Source organism: Planococcus citri, chromosome 1 (genome assembly GCF_950023065.1).
Source record: "Planococcus citri chromosome 1, ihPlaCitr1.1, whole genome shotgun sequence".
Lineage (NCBI taxonomy): Eukaryota > Metazoa > Arthropoda > Insecta > Hemiptera > Pseudococcidae > Planococcus > Planococcus citri.
The window spans coordinates 26,959,846-26,987,247 of NC_088677.1; the positions used below are offsets into that span (position 1 = coordinate 26,959,846).

At 33.5% G+C, this 27,402-nt stretch overlaps 4 protein-coding genes and 1 long non-coding RNA gene across 6 annotated transcripts in view; 2 read left to right on the forward strand and 3 right to left on the reverse strand.

Annotated features, from left to right (window-relative positions):
* The window catches only part of dtn (transmembrane protein 132C dtn), a 58,517-nt gene extending 39,169 nt beyond the window's left edge, over window positions 1–19,348 (reverse strand). For both annotated transcript variants that reach the window (XM_065370898.1, XM_065370897.1), the window contains exon 1: window positions 18,676–19,348. In XM_065370898.1, the coding sequence (XP_065226970.1) occupies window positions 18,676–18,733 (58 nt within the window). In that variant the 5' untranslated portion in view covers window positions 18,734–19,348. The remainder of the gene's footprint in view (window positions 1–18,675) is intronic.
* Window positions 18,401–18,941, forward strand: LOC135850146 (uncharacterized). The gene is made up of 2 exons (XR_010559658.1): window positions 18,401–18,564; window positions 18,645–18,941. It is a non-coding gene; the product is annotated as an uncharacterized LOC135850146 (long non-coding RNA).
* A 2,012-nt stretch (window positions 19,349–21,360) lies between the features above and the next one.
* LOC135850149 (uncharacterized) lies at window positions 21,361–23,327 on the reverse strand. The gene is made up of 8 exons (XM_065370906.1): window positions 22,989–23,327; window positions 22,756–22,906; window positions 22,561–22,683; window positions 22,352–22,480; window positions 22,115–22,243; window positions 21,883–22,007; window positions 21,692–21,811; window positions 21,361–21,613 (listed from the first exon to the last, which is right to left on the reverse strand). The coding sequence occupies exons 1-8, from the start codon at window positions 23,075–23,077 to the stop codon at window positions 21,505–21,507; spliced, it is 975 nt and encodes a 324-aa protein (XP_065226978.1). The 5' UTR covers window positions 23,078–23,327; the 3' UTR covers window positions 21,361–21,504.
* Window positions 23,328–23,487: 160 nt separating this feature from the next.
* LOC135850148 (protein CNPPD1) lies at window positions 23,488–25,513 on the forward strand. Its single transcript, XM_065370905.1, has 6 exons — window positions 23,488–23,698; window positions 23,831–23,927; window positions 24,005–24,210; window positions 24,291–24,419; window positions 24,493–24,657; window positions 24,735–25,513. The coding sequence occupies exons 1-6, from the start codon at window positions 23,690–23,692 to the stop codon at window positions 25,185–25,187; spliced, it is 1,059 nt and encodes a 352-aa protein (XP_065226977.1). The 5' UTR covers window positions 23,488–23,689; the 3' UTR covers window positions 25,188–25,513.
* Window positions 25,328–27,096, reverse strand: RfC4 (replication factor C subunit RfC4). Its single transcript, XM_065370904.1, has 7 exons — window positions 26,801–27,096; window positions 26,611–26,722; window positions 26,327–26,535; window positions 26,060–26,255; window positions 25,778–25,987; window positions 25,588–25,701; window positions 25,328–25,510 (listed from the first exon to the last, which is right to left on the reverse strand). The coding sequence occupies exons 1-7, from the start codon at window positions 26,908–26,910 to the stop codon at window positions 25,397–25,399; spliced, it is 1,065 nt and encodes a 354-aa protein (XP_065226976.1). The 5' UTR covers window positions 26,911–27,096; the 3' UTR covers window positions 25,328–25,396.
* Between the last annotated feature and the right edge of the window lie 306 nt (window positions 27,097–27,402).

A 27,402-nucleotide genomic window follows, 5' to 3' on the forward strand; every position in this document is an offset into this window, starting at 1 on the left:
TCGAAGCAGTTAAGTGTGAAATTATAATGACATTTTTTCGATAAAAACTCGAAAATTCACATGTATAAGGAGCGAAGTCGTGGTTTTTTTTCAGCAATTGGAATTTCTAGTAAAGCACCCATTTTTGGAGTCTGGCTGTTCAGGACTGCTTAAACTTTGTGGAAGGGCGACTTAAAGGTACATAATTGGGAGCAGTTTCAAGAATGTTTGCCAAAAATTCCAAAAGTTCAAAATTGATGAAAGCTCAATTATTTTTAAAAGCTTGTCAAATTTTGGAGCTACTTATATAATTCAAAAATTCGAAATTTCATGAAGCAGACATTCTGATAATATATACGTATTATGTTATTACCTACTGCAAACTTTTTGTAAGTTGATATTTGCAAAATCATGGGGGAAGGGGGAGTATGAAGCCCCAAAATTTTTGTATGACAAGTATCGTTTCACACCTTTTAGAAAGCACTGAATAGTGAATATGAATATCAACATTAGGGTGGATCGCGAAAAAAAGTTGATGAATTTTGACCAAATTCAGCAGAAACCTTCATTTTGAGTTGAAAGTTGGTCAGAAATTTTTTTAGCTCAGAAGGTGCCTCTGGAGGGGAGAAATGAGCTCTCAAAGAGAGCATTTTCAAAAAAAAACGTGGTTTTTCCACTGCTATCCTGCTATTGCCACTCAACCTGGTCTGGGGAAAATGAAAATGATGCAGTCCCAAATATAAGCACATATTTGAAATTCTGTGTTGATTTTTGACATAATTACTTGAGTAATTAATACATTTTGTTTTGTCACATCTTGGCTCAAGGTTTAAGATACCTCCTCCTAAAAATTAGCATCCAACCCATTCCTTCTTTTTTTTCCAGCCGTTTTTCTCAATCCACTGCTGGAAGAAGGCCTCCCCAACTTCCTTCCATGAGTTCCGGTCCTGAGCTGTATTCCACCATTCTCTATCAGCCCCACATGTTAGTATCTCATCTTCCCATCTCCGTTTTGGTCTCCCCATTGCCCATTTTCTATCTGGTCTTGACCAAGTAGTAGTCTCCACCAAGCAGCCTTTACCACCCATCGCTGATCCCCACTTCTGGCAACATGACTAGACCAGGGCCACTTACTCCGCTTGGCTATCTCCATAATGTCTGGCTGTGGTCTCCCAAATTTTATCCACTCTTGTCTCGCAGAATTATCCCCAGCATTGACCGCTCCATTCACCTCAGCATCTAATAATTCTATCTTCCAGCTTCTTTGTCAATGCCCATATCTCCCTAGCATATGAGGCCACTGGGATAATGCATTGATTAGCTACCTTCCTTCTCAGACACATTGGTATTGACTTATCTCTGACTATTCCTTGTAGCATCGAGTTCCAATTCCAGCCCATAAGGCATACAATTTATAACATTGCTATTTATTCCCTGCCATGTGGTGAATAACTAACTTTGAATACCTAACACATCTAATCACCAGTAAATCACCCTCCAAATCCAGAGCTTTGGGTCCAAAATGATCCCAAAACCAGAACTGATTAAATCCTGATTCAAATCCAATCCCGAATCTGAAATCGTTATTTTTCTTGATCCCAAAGCCAATAAAATCCCAGAACCAATATAATTTTCAAGCCAAAACAATCCCAGAGGCCACCCAGAACCAAAACAAAAATTGTTTCTGTTACAGGATTTCAATTTTTGCTTTTTTTCCGCAATTTCATTTTGATAAATTGTCATTTTACATCATTTATCATCATTCATTCAGATTATAATAAAAATTATGTAGGTACTTGGCAAATTCAACAAAACATGCATTTAATGAAACCAAATACTATCACCTGACAATACTGGCAACTCCATCAAAAAATGGTGTTTTATCCTCCTAGCGGCCTGGAGTGAAACTAAATTTTACCACAAGCATCTGATTTGCTCATTCAAATCTCGCGAATGCACAAGATTCAAACCAGTTATAAACCAACCCAATCAGAGCATTTTTGATAAGAGTTAGTTTTAACCCAGAATGTTTAGATTGCGCTATTACTGCGATAAAAACGCTCAATGTATTTTAAATGGAGTTTCCAGTATTGTTATTTCCCTATTGACAAAATTATGCATAAAAACAGGCATGTAGATGCGTAATGCGTGAATTTGGACTTTTTTCAAAGAAAAACACGCGATTCAGCCTGCGAATAGCATGCGTAAAAGCAATGTTAAAGCATGTAAAATAAAAGAAAAATTTTAAAAAATTCCTGCCCTGGGTGGGAATTAAACCTGGGACCCAGGGCTTATGTTTTTCCGCGTCACCTAACCCACTCAGCCACTTCGCCGCTTGTGAAGAATCAGAATGAAGTTATTTCCGCATAAATGCTTGTGCTGAGTTGTGCGTTGTGACTTGTGAACTTATTGAATTTTTAAATTTTTCTTCCAAGTCAAAAAAGTGCAAACATTTATGGGGAAATAACTCCTCTGTCCTCTTTTTGCAAGAAGCGAAGTGGCCGAGTGGGTTAGGTAATGCGGAAAAATAGAAACTGCGAGTCCCTGGTTCGATCCCTGTCCAGGGCAAAAATTTTTTCAATTTTTATTTCATTTTATGTACATGCTTCAACATTGCTTTTACGCATGATATTCGCAGGCTGAATCGCATGCTTTTTTTGAAAAAAGTCCAAATTCACGCATGCTTGTGCTATGCATAAAAGCATGCGTTTTAGCATGTTATCGCATAATTTTTGTCAATAGGGTTGATAGTACTCGTATTTGATGAAACTAATTACACCATCGGATTCCCCATGTCAAAACATCCCATTTTTTTAAAACCCCTTGCCGGGCTCATTGGTCAATTTGGGCTTAAAATTGGTTGAAATGAAAATCAGAACCCGAAACCGATTCATCCCAGAACTGAAACAATTTTTTCAATCCTGAAACGAACACTGAAACTGAAATGAGAATTTACAAGTACCTAATTCTAATGTAGAAGAACGAATCCCAAAGCAAATCCAATCCCAAAATGAATAAATTTTGATCTCAAAACTGTAATCCAGTCGCACAGCTCTGTCCTAATCAGATAAAGTGATTCAACTTCATATTTTGTAGCCTTTCACCCAGAGTATTGCAGCTGAATTTTTTGGCTTCGGCTTTCGGCTAAAACTAGTGACCTTCAAAAATAAAGCTTCGGCTTTCGGCTATTGCCTAGGCTACAAATTAAACTAGGGTACAGCTATTATTTGGCTAGCTAAAGCTAACTAAATTTAAAAACAATATACCCCTCTATGAGCTTTAGAATTTTACACTGAGCCTGAAAATAGCATTGAAAATGACATCAGATTCACTGTTTAACAAAAATTTGGGAAAAACAACATAAAGAACAAGAAAAAATCATATTACCGGTAAAAAATTGGAAAAATAAAAATTTTAAAAGCAAAATTGCTCCAAAATCATTAGAACTTTACATGAACCTCTCACAAATGAAGAAAATGGGAAAAGCTGTAAAGTAGCTGAATTATTTAGCCATTGACTATTCAGTCCTAAGTAACAAATTTCAGCTTCAGATAGCTATTTTTTCCTAGCTTTTTGAAGGGAAATTCGGCTAAAATTCGGCTTTCAGATTCAGATAGCTGCAATACTCTGCTTTCACCAACCTAAACTTAACACACTTACTCACGTGTTGAACACTCGTAACCTTACATCCATACTTCCTGGTCAACTATGGATGAACACTCATGCAGTCATGCATAGTTGAATTTACCCGCAACTCTTCATGGAGCACCCTGTAGGTATGTAAATTTTTAGCCACATGATTGGTTCGTATTGATTCGTGTATCGTGTACTTTTTTTTACGAGAATAGGGAGAACTCAAACAACAAAACGAAAGGGACACTACTCGTATATGTATAGCTGGCAGATATTATAATAACAATAACCATCGATGTTTATTTTTATTAATGGGTATCACCAAACGAGATACACAACAGTGCCCTAATTCGAATGATACGGTTATAGAAAACAAAACAATGTACCTATACACGTACAAGCTAAAATGAACTATCGATATCCATAGCCATACACGATGATGAAATGTGTATTAGACATCGGTTCATTAAACAATGATAACGGTCTGCTGTCATAAATGATGACAAGAAGGTCATCCTCCGCTATATTAAAAGGAAATCGTTTTCTGGCATCTCCTCTACAGCAATATAGGAACACCTTCCGAAGGAAATAACACCGCGACACGAAAAGGAAATTAATTACGTATTGAACGAAAACAATACAGCAATATGTTATCTATACGTTAATACAAGTACCTATACTTGTAAACAAATACATACACTTTCGATAGGTGAGTAGTGAGTACCTCATAAATAGTAAACCAGCAACTATGTTTCTACCAACACCGATCATTTTCGCGATCATTTCATGTTCGGAAAATTCATTGAAATTGGCTAAAATCGTACCAATCTATCAATCTGGCACCCTGCCACTTTCTATTACCACCAATTCAGTCACAAACATCCGGAATTTGTTGGTTTTTCGCTAATGTACCGCCACAATCACATTGATAATCAACCGAGCAAGTTTATTTAAGGAGCGGGTTATTTTTGAACGAGCTGTAGATATATCTATGTTCAACTCGAAAGTATTTTTTCGTTTTTGTTTCACGCGAAGAATTTATTGATTTTTTTTACTTTTTTCTTTTTTGTATCTATATACCGCGTGTAAATAATGCTCGGCCGGTAAAAGTATAAACAGAATGTAAAATCTTTCACTTTTTACCGACGACGCTATAGCTATCCATCCATCTACCTACCTATCTTCTACAAAAGCTTACGCACAAACCAAACCTACACGGTCGAATATAAATCATCCAGCGATGTAATGAAAATAATTGCCGAAAATGTAATTAATCAAAAAATATACGCGATTACGCGTATTTGGAAAAATTCCTCTCGAGGAGCAGCTATTAGATGGTTACATACGCGTATGTTGACAGGTATAGGTATATTCGTATGTAGGTATAGGTATACAGGGTGGCCCATATGAATCGTTCATTTCTAAAATGTATTTCGTGGTATTCTACCAAATATGGTTTTATAGTATGTACAGTACTCCCTGAAAATCTCAGCTAATGAAAATTGCCAGCTTTATATTTGAGAAAGAGTGAGATAATTTTCATAATTTGTTTAATGACTTATTTGAAAGAAGATGAAATTACCAAAATTTTTATTTTTTTACAGCTTTACAAATCTCTGTATAATTTTAAAAAAAATATCAGATCCAAAAATGGGACTTATCATTAAAAAAAGATGTAAAGAAAGATGCAAGTAAGTGTAAAATAATTAAGAAATATATAGGTACAAATTCATAGAGGTCGACTTGTTTTTCAAAAAACGCTTACCAAATCCTTTTCCTTGTGGGACGTTTTTTTTTTTGAAATGTAATTCTAAAAAAAATATCTTTTTGTCAAAAACCGTCTTTCTATCAAAAATAAGCTTCTTTTCCAAAAATTTATTCAGAGATCTTAATACTTTTTAGAAAATATGTTTAAAAATTTTATATTCCAGAATTTAAAATAGGACAGTTTATCAAAAAATTTTTTTCATAAGAAAAGGAATTTTTTTAAATAAAAGTTTTTGTCGAGAATATTGTTTTTATCAAAAGTTTTTTTTTCTGAAATCATTTCCAAGCAAATTTTTGATATGCTTTTTACAAAAAAAAAATAGGATTCTACGGTCTTTTTCTTAACGCGATTTTTTCAAATCTGAAAACAGTGTTTTCTTTCAATAAAATAATCTTCAGTCAAAATTTCATCAAAAATGTGCATTTTATTCAACAAAATAAAAAGAAAAAGAAAGAAAGAAAGAAAAAAAGCCTTTAAGAGAGTGTTTTTCTTAGAAAATGTATTTTTTAGCTTTCTTGTCAAAAATTGTTTCTCTTCTTAAAAATAGTCTTTGATCAAAGAAAGCTTAACTTCAAAGTTCAAGTAGATGTTTTCCTCAGAAACTTTTTTCTTCAACTGTTTTGTCAAAAATTGGTTTTCTCATAAAAAAAATGACGTTTGATTTTTAAAAAAGTCAACTTTGCAGGAAGTGTTTTCTCCAGGAGAGCTCCATTTTTTTCGAAAAAAGAAGGTTTTTTTTATCAATAATTGATTCTGTTTTGAAAAAATGACCTCTGATCAGAAAAAGGTCAACTTCACGAAAGTGTTTTCCCTGTGAAAATTCCTTTTTTTTTTTCAAAACAAAGCTTTTTTGCCAATTTTATTTTTTCAAAAAATGGACTTTGATACGAAAAATGTCAACTTTGAAAGGAAGTGTTTCTCCCAAAAAATGTCATTTTAGAAAAAAACACTATCAAAATTAATAAAAGTTTAATGTTTTTTTTTTTTTCAAAAATTGCCGTTTGATCAAAAACTTGTTTTCTTTTCAACCCCCCCCCCCCAAAAAAAAATACATTGAAAGGTCTCGTTATTTTTTTTCAACAAAGAAATTTAAAAACAGGACGTTTTCCAAAAAAAAGGGATTATTTTGTCAAAATGAAGCTTCTAATCGAAAACGAATTTTTCCTAAAAAATTAATCTTTCATCATACCCACTAAAAACCTTTTTTCAGAAAAATGTTTTTCACGAATGTCTTTTCTCAAAAAGTAAGGTTTTCATCTTATTAAAAAATTCAACAATGAAGAAAAAACTGTATTTGATGAAAGAAGCGTGAATTTTGGTATGAGGAATTTTTGAACCAAAATGGTTTTTAAGACCGGGAGTCACTCGGGCTCCCCCTCCTTAGAGGGGGGTGCGGGCTTACAATTTTGAAAATTTTCCTAAGAATAGAGTTTTAATCAGAAATCCAATACTATGGGGTCTGCTGTTAGATATTGATCAGCACTTTCTATTTTCACCATTGAAACCATCGTCCCCCCTCTCCCCCTTGCATGGCCCTCAGTCCCCTAAATTGTGGATCTGGAAGACGTTGAGACTCGGAAATGTAATTTTGTGAAAATATCTTTCGAATAGCGTACAAATAATTTTGGTGGTTCATTTTTTGGTTTCCCCCCCTCTGTCCCCTGTGGCACCTCAAAACTTGAAAAACGCGCAAAATTGCCGCTTTAATGCCAAAACATAGAGGAAATGAAGAGTGATATTCCAAAACTCGTTTTGTCCATTTTTATCAAAGTTGGGTTTTCAGTGGTACCTGGTAGATGAAGTATCAACTCACATTCCTACATCATCAACCTACCAAAATGAGGTGTTAAACTCACCTAAATAGCCAATTCACTAAAAATTAAAAAAAAAATAATGTTCCAAAACGTGCTTTGTCCATTTTTATTGAAATTTTTTTCAGCAGTATTTAGTGGATGAAATGTATACCTACACTCCTACATCATAAATCCACCCGAATAAAGTGCTAAACTCGCCTAAAAAGCCAATTTACCCGTTTAAAGGGAAACTGTTTTTCCTCTCTCCTGAAAAGTTGTGAAAATGGACAAAGCGAGTTTTGGAATATCACTCTTCAAATGGTGAGCTAAATGCCAATTCCTTTTAGAAACTGATAAGAAACATTTTTTGAAAGCAGTAAATAACGTAAAAAATTATGAATCCCCCCTTTACGCGCCCTCCATCAACCCCTAATTGCAAAAAATACCCTACTGGTCAAAATTCCACCAGAATTGAAATATTAAGCCAGTTACTGTTCAATATTGATTGATGCGTTTCTCTAAAAGTGTCGGAGTCTTCGCATACCTCCCACCAGTCCCATCCATTCAAGGGGGCAGACCCCTAAAATATGGAGGCAATGAAAAACCCACCTATGGAACTAAAATTCGGTAAATGTGTACTTCTCTGGTCATGGGAATATATTTAATGGTCCATTTCATCGATTACATTCCTCACCCCGCCGCCCCCGCCCCTCCCCCTTTATATACCAATATACCATTATACAAAATGTGATCAAAAAGTAACCCCTCCTGCTGTGTAGCCTGCTCCATAGGAAGGTTACAGAAGTCGTTTTACACTCAATGGATAGAGAATTTTATCAGCTTTCCAACGGTATGTTTGTAATCATTGTGAGATGAAAACAAGCAAAAAGTAAGACTTTTTCCAGAAGAGTCGTTTATTTAAAAAAATCAAATTTGAATCTCACATCAAAAAAGTTTTTTTTTTCAAAATTTATCTTTTATCAATTTCTCATCAGTACATATAAGGAAATCTTCACTGTTCACTCCTTGAATCAAAAGTATTCCTTTTTTAAAAGAGGAATTTTTTGTTTTTTCAAGAAAAAAGCCTGTTATCTCAAAAAGAGAGGTGTCTATTGAAAAAATAAAAATAACTAAAAAATTGTTCCTTTAAAAAATTAGCGTTATTTTTGGAGAAAAAATATATTTTTCGTGTAAGATTGTTTTTTTTCAAAAAAAAGGAAGATAAGTATTTTTTTTAATTAAAAAAAATTGATTTTTTAGACATTTTTGAAGCACATTTTGTAACAAACGATTCATAAGTAGACGAGGGTTTTCAAAAAGATTCTACCAACCTTTGATTTCGTGATATTTTAAGCCATAACCAGAAAGCTCGTCAGCTTAATAATTGAACGAATTTCTAATTGAAAGCTTACACAAGGACCACCCTGTATATCATAAGCTACACGAAGAAATACCTACACAGTAAACTAATACACGTGCCCTGTTGTAGGTAACTAGGTACTAGGTAGTAATCAAAAACGATGATACTTTTAAAAACTTCAATTTAACGTTGCTTTTACAAAAATGAAATATATCTCTCGCTTCGAGGGAATTATCAATACAAGCAACGTACTCGTAGGTAACGTTTTGAAATTTCATTCAAAAAGCGTACGATAGCTAGCTGTACCAACGCAGAATTCAATCTTCTTTTTTCTCCATCACCACCAATAGACACACAGGCAACAGAAGCGGCAACAACAACGTAATTATTTGGAGTATTTTGCCGCAGCTACAACAAACTACGTACAAAATATATACGTTTGATAAAAGGCATAATAAATATTATCCTTCTGTATTTTATCACCGTGGCTAACCACGGTTTAATTTGTTTTAAATTACATTCGATTAAAACGAATCGCGGTTATTAGATGCTTTTACAACAGTTTCGCTAACGCCGAACAGATGCTGCTTCCAGCAGCGAATAAAAACTACACGAGCGTTTAAAAGAAAGTGACAACGACGAGTCGTAAATATGCCGAGAAGCGTTATTTTTTTAATTGTGAAAAAATTACGAAATAATTATAAAACCCCTCGCGGTATAATACGAGAGTAGGTAAATATAAACACTCGCGATGTGTCGTGAACTTTTGCTCTAGCCTGAGCTTCGCTCGAATTGCTATATAAAAGACAATTCTCGGTCGCTTGAACTTTCTTTTTCTGGAACCGAATCAAAACACCACTATTTCGATTTATTCGTCGTTTGTACTGGCCAATTTGAATATACGCGATGATTTTTTTCCCATCACAGATTTACGATTTAGATGCCCTTAGTGTTTGGGTGGTCAGACGAATATTTTTAATTATATCCTATTCACCGAAAAATAATACAAACGTATATCGAACTAATGTACTCGGCTCGCATACAGCTCCAGCTGAGATAATATTTTCATTCGTTTATGGTTCATTATACTTTTACCATCAGAAAGGTATGGTATATTCGTTTGAAACTATACGAAACTTTGAATACAGCTTGATTTGATTTATCCGCCACAAAGCACTTCGTTCGTTCGCTTTTCAACTCTAATGGAACTTTTTTTTCCCAATCAACCTAGGTAAACAAATCCTGCTAACAGAGATGAAATTGATTCAAAACATTACGAAATTTCATTTTTGAAAATTTTCTAGCATTCAGCGGTGGCTAGAATAATATCAAGTTGCATCATTCGTACCATTTCATAAAACATCATCTATACCTACTCATACTCGACTAACTGTACGTACATATACGAAAAATACAATAACAATTAAACGTGGGACGTGGGCGAAAACATCCAGCGGTCATATATGATTTTTTTACTCTACAACTGACGCATTTTCTCGAGAGCCATACACCATATCTATACGAGTATGGGCCTCTCTCTTAAGTATACCGAAGTAATTATAGACTATATAACTACTACATCACATACTATAAGCATATAAGTAAGTATTTCTCAAACCGGCTGTGAACTTCGATTATCGTACAGAGTGCTTGGTAAGTTGTCAGTGCTGAGAGAAAAAAAAAGGCTATTTACAAAATATATCGGCACAGAACATAATTCCTACAGGCAATAGTGTAAAGCAACTATACAGCATCGCATGGTATCCATAGGCCTACACAAAACTAACGATTCTTCATTCGATTCTTTAAAGGTCTTTCGAAATACCATTTGGCCAAACCTCTCTCTGTGTCTCGAGTCATCTTCGTTTCAAATATACGAGAGATAAGTTGTTGCATCGTTATACATAATAATAAAACACCCATACCTACACCATAATATATTGTAGGTAACCGAGGAGAGAGAAATAGAGAATCTTTGTTATTCAAACGATTGGCGGAATTTTAGAGTATATTTCTCGACAAGAGGAATTCATAATGGCTATAATGAATTTCATGAAGTGATAATGAATGCTTTGCGGTGAAGTGTGAACATTTTCAATTTGAGAAGGCGACGAAGAATTGATAACTTTCTTTTTCTCTTTTTCTATCTCTTTTTTTGTAAATTAATTTTTTTGTTGATGATAAATTTGCGAAGTTTGGTGTAATTTTAATGTACCTGATGTTCAGTAAATTTTGCTACCTTTTGAAAAAGTTGAGAAATGTTCACTATGTTTTGATAATATTTGAGGGAGTGGTCAGGAAGTTTTTGCAAATTCTGAAAAAAAAATCATGAACAAAGTTGTTCTGTCGTCCTTTTTCAAAACCATGGTGAATATTTAATATTGGAGAAGGATTGTTCAGATTGAAATCAATAGATGGACTAGTAACAAAGTCCTCAACAAATCATCTTCGTCTGTTCTCTCTTTGTATGTAGGTATACCTACCTATATGATTTATTTTTAAAGTAGACGTTACAGAGAGAAGAGGTGGAGGAGGGATTGATTGAAAAATGAACTTGAAATTTAAAAAATTCATCACAATTACTATTTCCAAGAAAATTACCAGCAATGCACCAAAAAATTGCCAAAAATTACCGATATGTAACGCTGGACTGTAATTTATCACCAAAAATTGGTACCTAGTACATTACCTATAGCTTATAATTTATAATCAGAAATTGCCAGCAATTGCCATGAGCCTGTAATAAAATTATTTCCTAAAAACTATCACCAGAAAAATAGCAATTTTATAAAAATTGCAAATTTGCAAGTAATTTATCAAAAATTAGAATTACCAGTAATTTACCAGAAATCACCAGTAACTTACCAGAAATTACCAGTAATTTACCAGAAATTACCAGAAATTTACCAGAAATTACCAGTAATTTACCAAAAATTACCAGTAACTTACCAAACATGACCAGTACTTTACCAAAAATTACTAGGAATTACCAGTAATTACCACTAATTTACCAGAAAATACCAGTAATTTACCAGAAAATATCAGTAATTTGCCAGAAATGACCAGTAATTCACCAGAAATGACCAGTAATTTACCAGAAATGACCAGTGCAGTAATTTACCAAAAATTACCAGTAGTTTACCAACATTTTTAATTTACCAGTAATTTACAGGGATGAAAAGCAAGCCGAAAGCTTCAAGCTGAAAGCTGAAAGCTGAGCAGATTTTTGCACTAAGCCTTAAGCTAAAACCAAAAGTTTGGACGTTTCATTTTTTCCAAACCAAAAGCTAGCCAAAAGTTTCACTTTTTTTGGCTTTTTCAAAGGCTTTTTTGCAGAATTGAATTCTCTAAATGAGGAGGTTGGTTACAAAGTTAGACAAACGCCACTTCTATAAAAATCGAGTTAGATATTGATTCTTATAGGATTTTTAACGCTCTTTTCATTGCCGAGGTCTGTTATTTCCAATATAGTACGTAAAAGGTCAAAAAACGCGATCAAAGTTGCGCCTTAGTTTCAAACACAGACATGTGCAAATTGTCTTAGTTTCAAAAACAGACATATCCTGGATATGTCTGTTTTTGAAACTAAGATGATAGGATATGTCTCATTTTGAAACTAAGATAATGTTCACATGTCCGTGTTTGAAACTAAGGCGCAACTTTGATCGCGTTTTTTGACCTTTTATGTACTATTTTGAAACTAAGGGACATCAGAAATGGAAAGAGGGTTAAAAATCCTATACGTATCAAAACCTAACTGATCTAGACAGCTTCAATTTCAAATTATCTTCATCTTGGTTTCAAAATCAGACAAGTGCATTTTCAGGTTCTTTTTATTAGTGGTGGGGGGTGACGGTGGAAGGATATTTTTTGTATTTTTGTTACTCAGTATCATCACTACAATTTGTCAAATATCCCCTGCCTTTACAATGCTGTATATTTTTGTAACAAAAAACATGGATTTTCTCAAAATCAACCCTGTGGCGTTTGTCTAACTTTGTAACCAAGCTCCTCAAATTCAGAAAAAACAAAAAAATGAAAACAATTTCGTTCAATTTTATTTTAATGCAATTAAATGAAATGAAAAAAAAAAAGAAAATGATTCTAGCAATGAAAGTTCTCCACTATCACTAATTATGAAATCAATCATCAATGTAGCTGATCTAATTTTTGATTCCTTTTTTTTGTAAATTGATGGTGTATCAGCTAAAAGTTTGAAGTCAATCAATGATATCAAAAGCTTAAAGTCAAAAGTTTGAAGCTAAAAGAATAGCTTAATGAAATATAGCTGAAAGTTGTTAAATTGAAAATACGTGAGGGATAAAGCCATTAGAAGCCGAAAGTTTGGCTAAAGCAAGCCGTAAAAATCAAGATAGCCGAAAGCTATAAAGCCAAAAGTTTTAATTTTGAAATTTCAAGCTAAAAACCGAAAACTCAAGTTTCATTTTAAGGCTTTTCATCCGTGGTAATTTACCAAAAATAAACAGTATTTTATCAAATTACCAAAAATTTGACAAATTACTGGTAATTCACCAATTTACCACAAATTACCAGTAATTCACTAATTTACCAAAAATTTGAAAAATTACCAGTAATTTATTAATTTACCAAAAATTACCAGTAATTTACCGGTTTACCACAAATTACCAGTAATTTACCGGGTTACAACAAATTACCAGTAATTTACCAATTTATTAAAAATTACCAGTTATTTTCCAAAAATAGGTATTAATACTTCAAAAATATTTTTTTTTGTTTCCATAAGTCTAACAAAATGTCAAAAAGTCATTTTTGATGCTTATGTTGATTGAATAAGCAAACTACATACAAGGGAGAGAGAGGCTCGACAAAAATGAAAATTTTGAAAAATGCTCGTACAATATTGTGGGTATTGAATAATTAGATATAAGTTTTTGAGGGCGGTGATTTCAATTCCATCAATTATTTGATCCTTTGGATCAAAAACAACAGCATAAAGGCGAGGAGGGAAAGTAATATAAAATTCAAAAATCAACGAAGATCATGAAGATGATTAGTCCTATTGTAAAAATGCTGATTTTCAATCTCAACTAATGGCATTTTAAAATGGATTTTCGTTTGCATCCGTTAATTTGATAAGTACCGATATTGCATTTTTTTGGAAATTTTTGGTTTCGTAGATGCCTTTCCTTTGGCCCTTTGAAGCTCATTTCAGGGTTCGTGGTCACAATGGCCTTTAAAAATGAATTCTGCATCATCAAGAACCTCCTTTTTAATAGTGTTGTATTTTTTGAAAATTTTAAATTTTATACCTATATACTCCTCATATTTGAGGTCAATTTCAGTGTTTGGGGTCCAATGATCACACACTGTTAAGACCCCAGATTGTAGTAGGCATATTGTATTTTCTGAAAATTTTTTAATTTTTCTGCCTTTAAGGGCTAGTTTTGGATTTTTAGTCCTCAAAAATGAAATCGGAGACCTAAAATCCTTCCAACCAAAGTTTCAGACTTTTTATGAGCATAAACCAAACATAAGCCTTTGAAAGCGAGTCAAATGGAAAAGAGTTGGAGCCCAAAATTTAAAAAATGGAACTTCGAAATGCTACCTCTTTTCAGATTTGATTTTGGTGTCAAACAGTTCTCAAAATCAGAATCAGAATCAGTTCCCTCGAAACACTCAAGTAAGATGCATGATTTGATACTAATTTTTCCTGGCATGGCGATTAATGTTATCAGGTAATAATGCCATTAATCCTTCTCAAATTTCAATCTGGCTCAGTGTGTCCCCCTCTCATTTCTCTCACTTTTGATCAAATTAAAAAAAAATAAAATGTCACATAGCCTATTTATCATTTATAATGTTTATGACAGCGTTGACACTCAATTTCGAATTACCTACCCTACTGTGTTGAAACATGCCTTTAAATTTCGCATGGTTTGAATTCTGAAAAATGATTAGAATTTAAATTAGAAATCAAAATTGAGATTAAATTACCAACATTGTTAAAACATTCAGAAACAATTTTCAAAGATAATCTATTGAGGATAATTTCATCTCATGTTCTGCTAATTTTGTATCCTGATTGAGAAGGTTATTTTTTGTTAAAGACGAAGCTAAATGGAATAAAGAAACGCAATTGATAAATACCTACTAACCTACCTACGCAGGTAAAAGTACTCGTATATATTATATATTATATCTTATACTTTTCATGGCTCATCTTCACCTCATAAAAAAAAAAAAAGGTACCAATAAACTATCGTCATTCATTCCAAATTCTCCAAAATGAAAAATAAAAATAAACGTCAACAAAATCTCACAAGGTGAATTTTATCTCAACTTGAAAATAATTGCTCGTATACAATCAACAATTCAACAATGCATCTAGGTATCGATAAAAATTACTCAAATCACTATCTAAGTATCTCCTCTGTTTATTTTAATCATCTGTGAACATGAAACACGTACATAAAATGATAAACAAACCCCGGCTAATAAAGAATTACCCGACGACCGACATGAAAATCCCCAATATGCTTTTCATATAAGTGGTTATCGCTATTTTACAATGATAATATGATAATAGAAAAAGTACCTAACCCTTTACGCTAATAAAACGTCGTTGGTCCCCTATTGTATTACGTTTCATTAACAATTAACTTCCAACCAGGTATAAATTTCCCCTCGATACTTCAAATCCTCGGTGTAAGATCAACCCTTTCGGTAGCATAACCTTCTGCCCCGGTAAAATTACACACGTTGATTTGAAAATAATGACGTAAACGTGTGGAAAAGTGAATGTAGATATTATACTCTTGACAAAAAAACGAATAGGTAATAGATATCTACATATGAACTGCGTACCTTGCCCATTGATATAGGTGTATTACTTTATTTTTAACCCCTAATGACCCATTTTTTTCCTCGACAACACAGCTACAGTTCCAAAATACCTATCTACTTCTAAAAAAAAACTGTAAAATTTCAGCTGAAACTTTTTTCGCTCAACTTTATCATTTTATAATAAGTGCCTTATTATTGTTGAACACTGTATTCAAGTTACGGATGATCGAACAAGATGGAGCTTATCTCAATTTGAATAAAACTAAATTGAATGGATTTAGATTGCTGGTAGGTAACTTTATTCAGAGTTTGAATGAACTTTTTTTTCCATACGTTCTTTTTTCAAGCTAATAATCTTTGATTGAAATATTTCGAACGACAGATCAGGGAGTCGAAGTACCTACACCTATAGATTTATGGCTTTGAAACCGTATTTCGTACCTACCTGTTTTAGTAATGGATTTCTTTAAAAGGAGTCTTCATTTAGGCAGCAATTAATGATGTTACATCATTTTTTGATTTCTCGTTATCCAAATAGTTCTATTTTTAGCAACGCATGTTGCATGTACATACATACTTGGCCTATGCTAAGCTCGTACACTCTGTATCCATCCTACCTACCTCAATCATCGTTACACGTTCGCATTACATCTCGAAATTTGGCTATTAGCAGTTCGAAATTATTTTTACTCGTTTTCAGAGTATTTCCTCGGATTTTAATTACTCTCTTAAATCGAAGCACAAAATATGGTAAAATAGATACCGCCTACCTATATAAAAATGAATCGATACAATTTCATCACAACAACTCAAGCAAAGTCAAACCTTGAAGAACAGTAAGTAAACATTTTCTCAGCATTTGATTTTAATACTCCCATCAAATCCCATCTTCTCCATCTTTGTACATCTAGATACAATGACAACCCAAGCACTTTCAATAAAACAGGGGACTTCACTCATACAGCTGAAAGTTTTATACACGAATACAAAACACACGACCTAGAGGGTTAGCCACAAAAACCACCTCAAGCATCATCAGTGAAAAAGACGACATCGTAAACCGACTATATAATGAAGGTTTTCGCTCGAGATTAGTTTCGTCTTCTTCTCAATACATTCGCAATATAGTGGCGGACTTTTATTGGAAATTTTACGCCCTCAACAATAATGTAACAGTATGTAAGCATTTTCGACTAATTATGATAGCATTTAGGAGCACGCGGCGTCGCTAATTTTATATTTTACTGCTGATGTATTCATGTCACGTACGTTACTATTTACACATAACGTGTTGAGGGTGAACTGAAAATATCCGCGTCATGAAATAGAGTATTTATTTAATTGCAAAATCGCGTAACGAATATCAAAGCGTTCTGCGGAAATGTGTAGTCTCGCAATTTAATTTACATTTTACGTTATGCTAGGTTGTAGGTAAAGTAAGCTTCTCCCATATCGCAGGACTTCGTGACTGTGCAATGAACTTGTGGGAAATTTTGATTAAAGATATGGAATTTTTATACGCGAGCGGATCTAAAACAGCAGGATAAAAATTCCTCGATTACTTATACGCGCCAACATTTCGACAATTTTATTCCAGCCGCTGCTGTATAGGTGAGGATTATAAAACATAAAAAATTCATTTCATTTTCTACTCGCTCGTCGTGTTGAAATTTTTAATGAAAGCGAAGAAATATGACTAGTTACCTATGTAGACGAGTTTATACTATGTAAAAAGGTATGCTGCTGATGTGTGTAAGTGTAAGTATTTCCCAAAACACGTATCTGTAACTTTATATGTACGATACCTATGTAATAGGTACAGTATACTCTTACATATACGTCTGCGTAACGTACACACGAATCTATTTAGATACATCACGTTTTAATACTTTTTACAAACAACGTTGAAAAGAGTGAAAAAAAAGCTGCGCTACACGATGACTCTTAATCAAAAATTTCAAAAGATCGTGGTAACTTGTATAGCTATAGCAAGTTTACACAGTACAGAAATTGGCATAGGATACGCCGAGTAAAGTAGTATACTCTCTATATCAAAGAAAAATAACTAAATTCGTTACTCTTCAGACGAAAAAAAAAAGTAATAAAAAAATATAATATAAAGGAGTAAACGCTTCTCTTATCGAGGGAGGCAAGTACGCCAATCAATATAAACAGCTCGAAGCAACTAATTCGCATCCTTTTACCCTTGTTCGAAAGTTCGCCATGAAAGGAAAAGCAAAGAAAAAGCCGGGCGTAGGCCGTTATATACTTAGGTTGCGTAGCTTACGATACGTCGCGAGATTTTCTAATTGGAAAATTCAAATTTCTTCGGATGTTGAATCCAGCCTCGAGTCAAATTTCAGCGCAGATTACTCGATTTATCTATACATAAACCTGCAGAGGATGTTCTTATCTTTCGCAACGATTTCTGCGTCAGGTGTTTTTCTTTTTTAAAAGAAAACTTACGCAGGAAACACAATACGAGTAACGAAAGATGTGAAAATTTAGGCAATATTTTGATAAGAAAATCAAAATGAACCTGAAGTATGGGTTTCAAAAAAATGTTTGGAACATACACTCGAATCCAATATTTTAAATTTATTTTCATGTAAAAAATAATAATAAAATGAACTGAAAAAAAAAATCAAAAAATTAACAAAAAAGTTGATAGGTAACATTTAGGTAGGTATGCTACCTACCGGGTGTCTGCTCAGTGTCGGCTGAGTGCCCAAAAAGCAACAGCCAAAACAACTAAGGGAGGGGAGACTCCCCTCTATTAAGTTATTTCATTTTCATCATTCATGTGAAAAGAAAAAGAACACTCAAGTTGAATGAATTAAAATTTAAAATACATTTAATTTATTGTTTATTGAGTAATGCATCCAAATAAATAAGAGTATATTCTTCAGGACTGTTTCTTCAGCGTAAAAAGGATAAATGAAGCAGAAAAATGAGAAGGAGCAAGGGAGGGGGAAAATATATAATAAAACAAACAATCAGTACCGTCTGCCCCAAAAAGGCTGCAATTTTCAAACTGCTGGAGTTGGAGGCGTTGGAGCTAGGAAAAGAAACATGCTTATCAAAACAATGTTTATGTTTTCAGATAAGGGATAAGGCGTTTCCAATGTTTCCATTTGATTTGCTCAAATAAATGTGAAATTGTATATTTATTCAGAAGCTAGACGAAGTAAAAATTACATAACCCGGTATAAATTCCTGAGGAGAAAGGTCGGTATATTGCACGTGCTAAATAATATTGATGTTTATTGTTTACATTGATCTATAGGTACCAAAATCAACGTGACATTACAACTCACCTCGAATATGGATCCCAAATATCAGAAATAAACAACACCAGAGCATCGAAAGCTCCATTTCACAGCTGACACATCGATAAGCGGGTAAAATTGATAATATTTTCACAATAATGAAAGGCTAAATAGAAAGAAAAACACCAACACTCGGCGCACAAAATCGCGACACTCGACCGCCGAAATTATTTCACCGAAAACGACGTAATCGTGTCGAACAAATGATCGGTATACGAGGCGAATAATAACTCATCTTTGAAATGTTTCATAATCGGCGGACGATCAAAATATACGAATTTGATTTCTACTTTTCTCATTTTTACTGTCACCAGATCTTTGACCGCCGTGTGTGTTTTGTGTGTATTCACAGAATATAGAAAATAAACGTAACGCGGGCACCACTTTGAACAGCCGACAATACGCGGGTTCTAGCGTGAACTACTACATCGTATAACGATCTCAGCCACCGACGAAACACGCTGCCAAGCAAGAATACACTCGCGCGCCTCTACATCATCCTCCAATCCATCCTTACTCCTTTTCCCTCCGTTGCCTTCCTTCGTCCACGTTCAAACCAAATACCCTTCGTAATGTTGGTGAATCCCGTTCGATTTCACCTCTCGTCGCGGCGGCGTATCCAAAAAACGACATTCCATTCTAGCCCAAGTTATTCGGTATACTGTTTTCGCAGCGACAAGAGCAACCTGCCACCCTTACAACGTAAACGATCAACGAGATATTTTTGAGGGGACGATACACCCTTAGAAAGTTAACGTTTTGAGTTTGTCCTCTCATCTCATCATTTATCGAGCGAATTACCTATCAAAATGTATGTATGTAATAGGCTCGCAGTCATTAGGCCAATTCTTATGCTAATGTTAGCGTACATAATATTTTCAGTAGATGAAAATATATCTACCAATTTTTCGAACACGAATTCGGTTAATTTTTTACTCAACTTTCGAAGTTTTTCAGGCATAAGTATGTTTCTTTAGGTATACCTAACTAAGCTAGCGATGTAATTTCGAAAGCTTTCATTAACCAATAACCACGAAGGGAGCAGGTGCAAATGCAAAAGAATTCTTCGTTACGATTAGATACCTATATCCGAATTCGAAAAGTTTTTCAATTTTCTTAATTTATGCGGGGAAAAAAGTCACAAAGCAGTATCGACAGGTTGCTTGAAAATTTTTCTAATAAACAAGTGATTCCATTTTGTGGTACCATCTGTGGTCTTTGAAATTAATTGTGTTACGAATCGCTGCATGACGTCATCTCTGCAGATAATGCATTTTGTAATTTCACTAACGATAGGGGTCGATTACGGCATTAATGGGTCGCATTCGTATGCCGCATCGATGACGAAGAACGATGAATTGAATGAATTCAGTATTCACCGTTTCATACAACACCACTCGTCCCACAAGTTCTCAATTTTTAGGGGAATCATACAGTCCTATCTAATGGTGATTCGTCAGTACGTCCGACTTCAATTCTGGTCTTGAACATATGATATCTTCGAGTAATCGTAAAATGGAATAAGAAGATGTCGAGATCAACGAGAAACTGAAAAACTGGTATATCGTAAAAGTCTTATGTTAGCTTCAAGCTATCGAGTATAATTATGCCGTCTTTAATGCCTTTAAACGTGTTAATTTCGATGGTCATTTTACACCTGAAACTAGGTATCATTTTCAATAGGTTTGTAGCTTTGATGTAATGAACTTGGACTCATATTGTAAGATACCTACATACTTTCAAAGAATTCAACACCAAGTAGGTAGATAGACAACCTCAATAATAGGAAATTTCCCCTTTCAAGTTTTAATTTAAAATTGATAGGCTTCACCTCAACTTGAAATTTTAAAAAAAACGCAAAATTTTGAAATATATCTTACCCGGGATAAAAAAAATAATTGTTGAAACTACGCAACACCTAAATAATAATCTCCAGTCAATCCCTAACCCTTCGAAAATCAGCGTAAATTTTTGAAAATTTCCCACTCGATATTTAAATTACTTCTGCAAAAAACTGATAAATGCTGCTTATAATACTAATTGATACAGCGACTGTCGATTTTTTCAGCTCTTCTTTCCGAAAAAACAATACTAACAAAAGGATAAAAATGAAAAATTTGCCGCTTCATAATACGGCCGTTATCCTCAAAATCTTTATTTAGATTTAATAAGCCTCATTCATTCTCTCATAGCATAATAGCTATTCATACTGAATTGATGAGAATTGTAAACGTGCCAACACTCGTATAGAATGATAAATGAGCGAATTTTTAACGATTCAGTTGATAATTTTTTTCTTATTTTTACGTATACCAACGATTTATGAATCATAAAGCGAAATTTTTAATTAACGAAACAGAATAAAATTAATGTACGCGTTTAAGCATGTGTCAATGATTAAAATAAAAAATATTATAAAATGGTTATAGTTAAAAATTAAATCCCTGTAAAATATTCGTTAGGCAAAAGTAATGGCGTTGTTGTATTGCCAAAAATCGTAAACTGACATTACGCAATGATTACGAGATTGACATCGTTTTTTGAGGTAAAAATTTGCATTTTTTAATAATCGTGAACAATATAAAAATTACAATTTTTTTCGGAAAGCTTAGGCAATACATCGACTATGCGAAGATGATCGATAAAATCAAATGAAAACGATATCATTGTAAATACAAATTATAAAAAAGTATTTATTCAAGAATAAAAATTGAGAATAAACACACAGCTTACAAATCTTTGAATAATCACTCAAAAAATTAAAAAATAAGAACACTTCAATGGCAAATAGCTAAAAGAGGCAGCTGAAACAATCAATCAGCTTTTAAATTCCAATTCAAAAGCATCAAACGCTAAACTTCTGAAACATTCATTCATTTCTTCAACAACTTGAGCTACTAATTCATTAATGATGAGATCCGATATTCTGAAAATTCAATTTTTCATAAATTAACCTAGGAAACTCATTTCAATTATCAAATTACAAAAATTCCGATAACATTACTTTGAACAAAGGTTTGAGATTGAATCGTGAAGAATGGGATGATTTCCATCACTCTCAATTGAATTCAAATTGGCACATGGCTCATTTTCATGCATTTCTAAAGCAGTTTTCGAACAATCGCTAAAACAGAATTAATAGAATGAATGGTAAACATGTGAAACAGGTGCTTAGGATATTACAAACATACCAACCAATTTGGGAATGCACCATGGTGAATTTGTTCACTTTGATCCAATTTTTCAGTTTCATTTTCCGAGGTAAAATGAACTTTATTCTTTATATTTTTCTGGCCAACAGATTTCTTTAGGATTGATTTCTACGGATAATAGAATATTGTTTTAGACTTTGGAGATACAAGACAGAAACTGACAGACAGATGAATAATATTGGAAATATTTTAAATTTTCAACTCAAAAATCTCACATTGACATTCATTCCTGATTCGTTGGATTTTTGAATTTTTTCTTGCCTTTCGATAGTTTTGTCAGGTTTGAAGTTTTGCTTTTCGTTATTTATGTTGGTCATAATAGCTAAACACTGTTTTTCAATGTCCTATGAAAGTTGTAAAAATGAACATAATGAAAAATACAGACATGTATCTTGATATTTTGTAATTTTAGATCAAGTACTTATTTGACTTTTGAAAATACCTATACCTACATTGTTTCTAAGAATACGATGATCCACGATTTTCCTTATAATTTCTAAAAAATGAGAGATCAGATGCAATACTTCTTTTAGTTTCACAAAAATCTTGGTTTGAGTTTTCCTCATAAATTGCAAGTAGACCTGTAAAAAAATACCATTTGATCAATGTGGTTAAATACTTGATCATTGTATAGTAAAATATAGTATTAATATTTTATTACTTGAGTGGAATTTGATAACTTTTTGAGTAACACTAAAACAAGGGTCCTTAAAATTGTAGATTGAGTAACTTTACAGCTTTCACTACTCAAAAAAGATACATATTCATTTTCTAGCTCATTCATCTGAAAAATTCAAACAGATAGTGTATTACTTGAAACTCAATGCTACAGAATATAGGTAATTTTGAAACGAACTTTGAGCCGAATAGGATACAGATAATCTCTTGTAAACCGTCGAGCGAATTCCGCTCTGATTCGCTTTTCTCGCTGAGCTGCAGTGAATTCTAGTTCTTCGCGAGGTTCTTCGATTATTATAAAAATTGAATGAAGATTTTCATCGATATTCCTAAGTTGAACATTTTATGGTTGGTAAGTTTTTGTAAACAAGTTTGAGCAAAAACTTTGATAGGTAATTGTTCGACACTTACATAATGTAATGAGAAAAACGTATATTGAACGTAGTGATCGAAGCTAGTTGCGTTTCAATAAATGTGGAAGATTGTTCGCTGAAATCCATTGAGATCAAATTATTTTTTACGCTGTTCCTTTGATTCTATCAATAATTCCTAAGATAATTAATGTTAGCAGTTGTTTTATTACTCTCACTAATTATTAATTCCCGAGTGAATTTATTCATTTTAATTAGATCTAAACGGTTTTACACCCAACGAAACCGACGACAAAAAAATGAAATAATGAAAAATTATTTCAAATTTTAAATTATATAAATTTGAATTACTGATAAGAATTTGTTTTGTTTTAAATTTTTGATAAAAAAAGTACGGTGGCGCCATTTTCCAAAAAGGTAGTTACAATTATCTCCGTTTGGAACTGCAGCAGCACTGTAACATGACCTTGAACTTTGATCACGAAATTTTTAACGTTATGAAAGAATAGGTCCCTTTGATCGAGCTTTCGTTTCTTCGTCTTTCTTTTTTTGTGTTTTTTTGGACGAAGACTTTTCTTATCGGAAACTTTGTTTTTTCGTAAGGAAATTCGATTGTGTTTTTTTAAATTGAGAACGTGATATTTTTGAAATAATGTGTTATAGAAGCGCATTGAAATGAATTCGCGAATGCCTTGAGCATTGTGGCAAATACGTTATTGAAATCTTTATTGCTAAATATTGATGAAAATGGTAAGTGAATCATGCATTCCTTGTTGACGTCAATAACAGCATTAAAATAGAATATCTGATATTATTCGTCTCGTTGAAGATTATTTATCATTCTACGATTACAATTGACTTGTGTTTTGTGGCTATTTTCAGAATTTTGAAGATCACGACGAATTTTTGTGCAGAATTGCTAAAACCCTGTACTATGGGAAAACGTCATCATTTGACTCGGTCAGCCTTCCTTTAACTGGTAAGTTGACATCAAATTCATGAATCTAATTTATCTGCATCTGCGAAGCACTCATCATTTTCATCGTTTTATTGTAGAACTTGCTGCTGAACTATACAATGAAGTGAAGAAAGACAGTGGCTTGGAGCGACTTCAGGTTAAAGAGGTCGCAGAATTCAATCAGAATGCCTGCGTTTCCACTTGTTCTCTAGTATTAGCGATACTGTATTTGGAAAAAATAAAGTCTGCAAATCCTGAATACATAGAAAAGGTTGCTCCATCGGAATTACTGCTCGTTTCTTTGGTACTATTCTTGTTTTTTAAGGTTTTTGAATCCTGTGTGAATTTCAAATGTGATTTGATTTGATCCGATGTTTTTTTCAGCTTGTTGCTTCCAAGTTTCTGAATGACGATGTCGAAGAAGATATGGTGTTGAATAGTGAATGGGCTGTTTGCGCAGGGTTAACGGTTAAACAAGTTAATCAAATCGAGAAAAAATTCTTACAAGCTATTGTAAGTTGATGTCTATCATCTAAACAGCATTCTCCTTCGCAATGTACTGAATTCTTTTATTTTTTGAACGCAGAATTGGGAAATTTATGTGCCCGAAAATAAATTTTGGTCGAGGTTGTTAGAAATGGAAAAATATCTGGCCAATCAAGAAGGAAAAAGACGAGGATGGTACTCCTATACCGAATTAAGTATTCTTTTATGTTTCAAGGATTTCGAAGTTGTTAAAGATATGTTGACTGTAAGTTTCATCTCAATGACGTAGGTACATTTAGTTTTCGAATTTTTTCTACAATTGTCGATGATTATCTGTTGCAGTGTTATCTCATGTGTTGTATTAGCTACACAGCTAGTGTATTATCAATGATTGGTTTCGGTTTATTAGCCATTCAAGTTCGGGATATCATTATGAACAACGTTTCATTTAATGGATTAATCTCGGAATCTGGATTATCTACGACTTGTTGTTCTTCCGCTTCGAATACAACCGATATTACCAACCCACCTTTTGCTGCATTTAGCAACGCTTCTGAAATTTCAGATGATTTATTAACCGATGAAATTGATTCGTGCGACTTGAAGACTCTTAGTACTGAAAATAGCTGTGATAATACAACCTGTTCTCGTTGTTTTTCCAATGTCACCTCTGAACGTTTTTATTTATCAGTTAAATTACCTCTAACATATACGGAAATATTGAACTTACTTCAGCGGAATAAGAAGTCTAATGTAATTAAGAAAAAATCGTTAATATTTACCAAGTACGTGTGACGACTAATGTAACGAAGTCGTGCGCTTGAATAATTTATGAATTTTTTCTAAAAAAAATTAACGATTTCATTCCCTATTGTTTTCTTGTATTGATTGTTCTGAGTTTTGTTGTTGTAAGTTTAAATAATATAATTTCCAAAATTTATAAAATTTTGTATTTGAAACATTGAGCATTAAAAAAATTGAAAAAACTTGTTTAATTCTAATTCTTAATTAGATACTTCTTCCGCTGTACTTATTTTACAAAGCTTAGCTAATAAACCGCTCAGCTGTAAAAGTGAATTGACGCCTTGCACTATTCTCAAATGGGTTAACCCGATTTCCTGGAATAATATAATAAAAATATTAAGTTATAATATCGCTATAAAACCAAACTAGTCGAAACACTTCTCACGTATACCTGAATAAATTCCAACTTCAATGGTTCTTTGATTTCCAAATTTTTTGCAACTCTGAACACGTTTCCAATTATATCTTCAGGGGCGTAACCGAGTTTCCATAAATGAGCCATTATCTGTAGATCATATAAATTGTATGAAAATGTCAAAAAACGCTAGAATATCATTTAAAATCAGTAATCAATTAAACACCTTGTAAGCTTTTGATATTTCTCCATTTACACATTGATTGAGCATATCTTTCACTAATAACGGATGCGGTTCGTCGCAGACTTTGAAAACATTCGCACTATTGACATGTCCGAATCCATTGAATGTTGACTGTAAATTATTCAAGGCCTGTCTCATGTCTCCTTGGGCAGTAAAAACAATCGCTTCTAAACCATCATCCGAATACGTAACCTACGAAAAAGCATATTCCAGTATGTCAAAATTGTACACCGTGTAATGAAAAAAATTACCGGTATAGTTTACCTCTTCTTTGTTGCATATTTCTAACACTTTGGACAATAATTGCGCATCTGTGAGTTTATTATATCGTAAAATAGCACATCGAGATTGAATAGGCTCTATTATTTTTTCACTATTATTGCAAGCTAAAGCAAACCGTGTTGTTCGGCTGTATATTTCCATTGTACGACGCAAAGCTTGTTGAGCTCCATCGGTCATACTGTAATCACATCAACGACGTAAGATAAAATCAAAACGTACGTATTTTCAGTAAACCAAATCCGACTATACCTGTCAGCTTCGTCTAATATGATGATTTTATGCTTTCCAGGAGGTAGTGTGACTTTTTGCTGAGCAAACATTTTGATTTTATTTCTAACAACGTCTATACCTCTTTCATTGGAGGCGTTCAATTCGAGAACAGCTTCTTTCATAGAAGGCCCCAAAAGAGTTCTGGCCAGACAAAGAATGGTTGTAGTTTTACCTATGCCGGGTGGTCCCTGAAACACACAAGTGAATCATTACACGTTTTACAACTCAGTTCCTTATATTGGACAAAATAATCGATCTGTTACCGATAAAATGATATTAGGAGCATTTCCGTGAATAGCGAATGTCTCTAAGCGCCTCACAACTTCGTCATTGCCCACGATATCTTTGAAAGTTTGTGGTCGATATTTCTCGATCCTATTGATGGACATAGCAAATTCAATTCAGATATATTTTTAAATGAAGTGAAATAATCAATGAAGTGGGCATAGTTACCAAGGAGTACTGTTGTTGAATTTTTCCGCAGCTGGTTTCGAAACTCCTGACGAACTCGGTTGAGCTGAAGCTCCGTTTTCAACGTTATCTTCTTTGACAGATTCACTCATTTTCAATAAGATAGTTTCAGCACAATTACCAAGAGACGATTGGTTTTACGAATTAGACACAACAAGTTGAGTTACTCCACATTTTCCAGCATTTTTGTAAGAGAAGATAACATTTCTTGGCGGTATTTCACAAATCAAAATAAAAAATTTTCAAAAAAGAATAGACATGGAGCCGATTCCGATACTTGAGAAAGTACAAGAATGTACCTTTGCATCCCTTCTCCTCCTGAAGTCATTTCTGGGATTCTGATTGGTCAGATTGGTGATCTGTTTTCCGAAAGTTCACACTTTGGCGATGGTAAGCTGGTATAGAAAACAAAAAAATCTTGTATTTTCTTTTTCAAAGAGCCCCTGAACTTATTTAGTTTTTCATGTAATGATTTTCCAAGGTATGGAAAAGTGAAAATCATGAAAATCATAATCAATCAATGACTTAAAATTCTGTAGAATTTGCTTTGATTTGAAAACGAATGTTGACAATCTTCAAAAGTT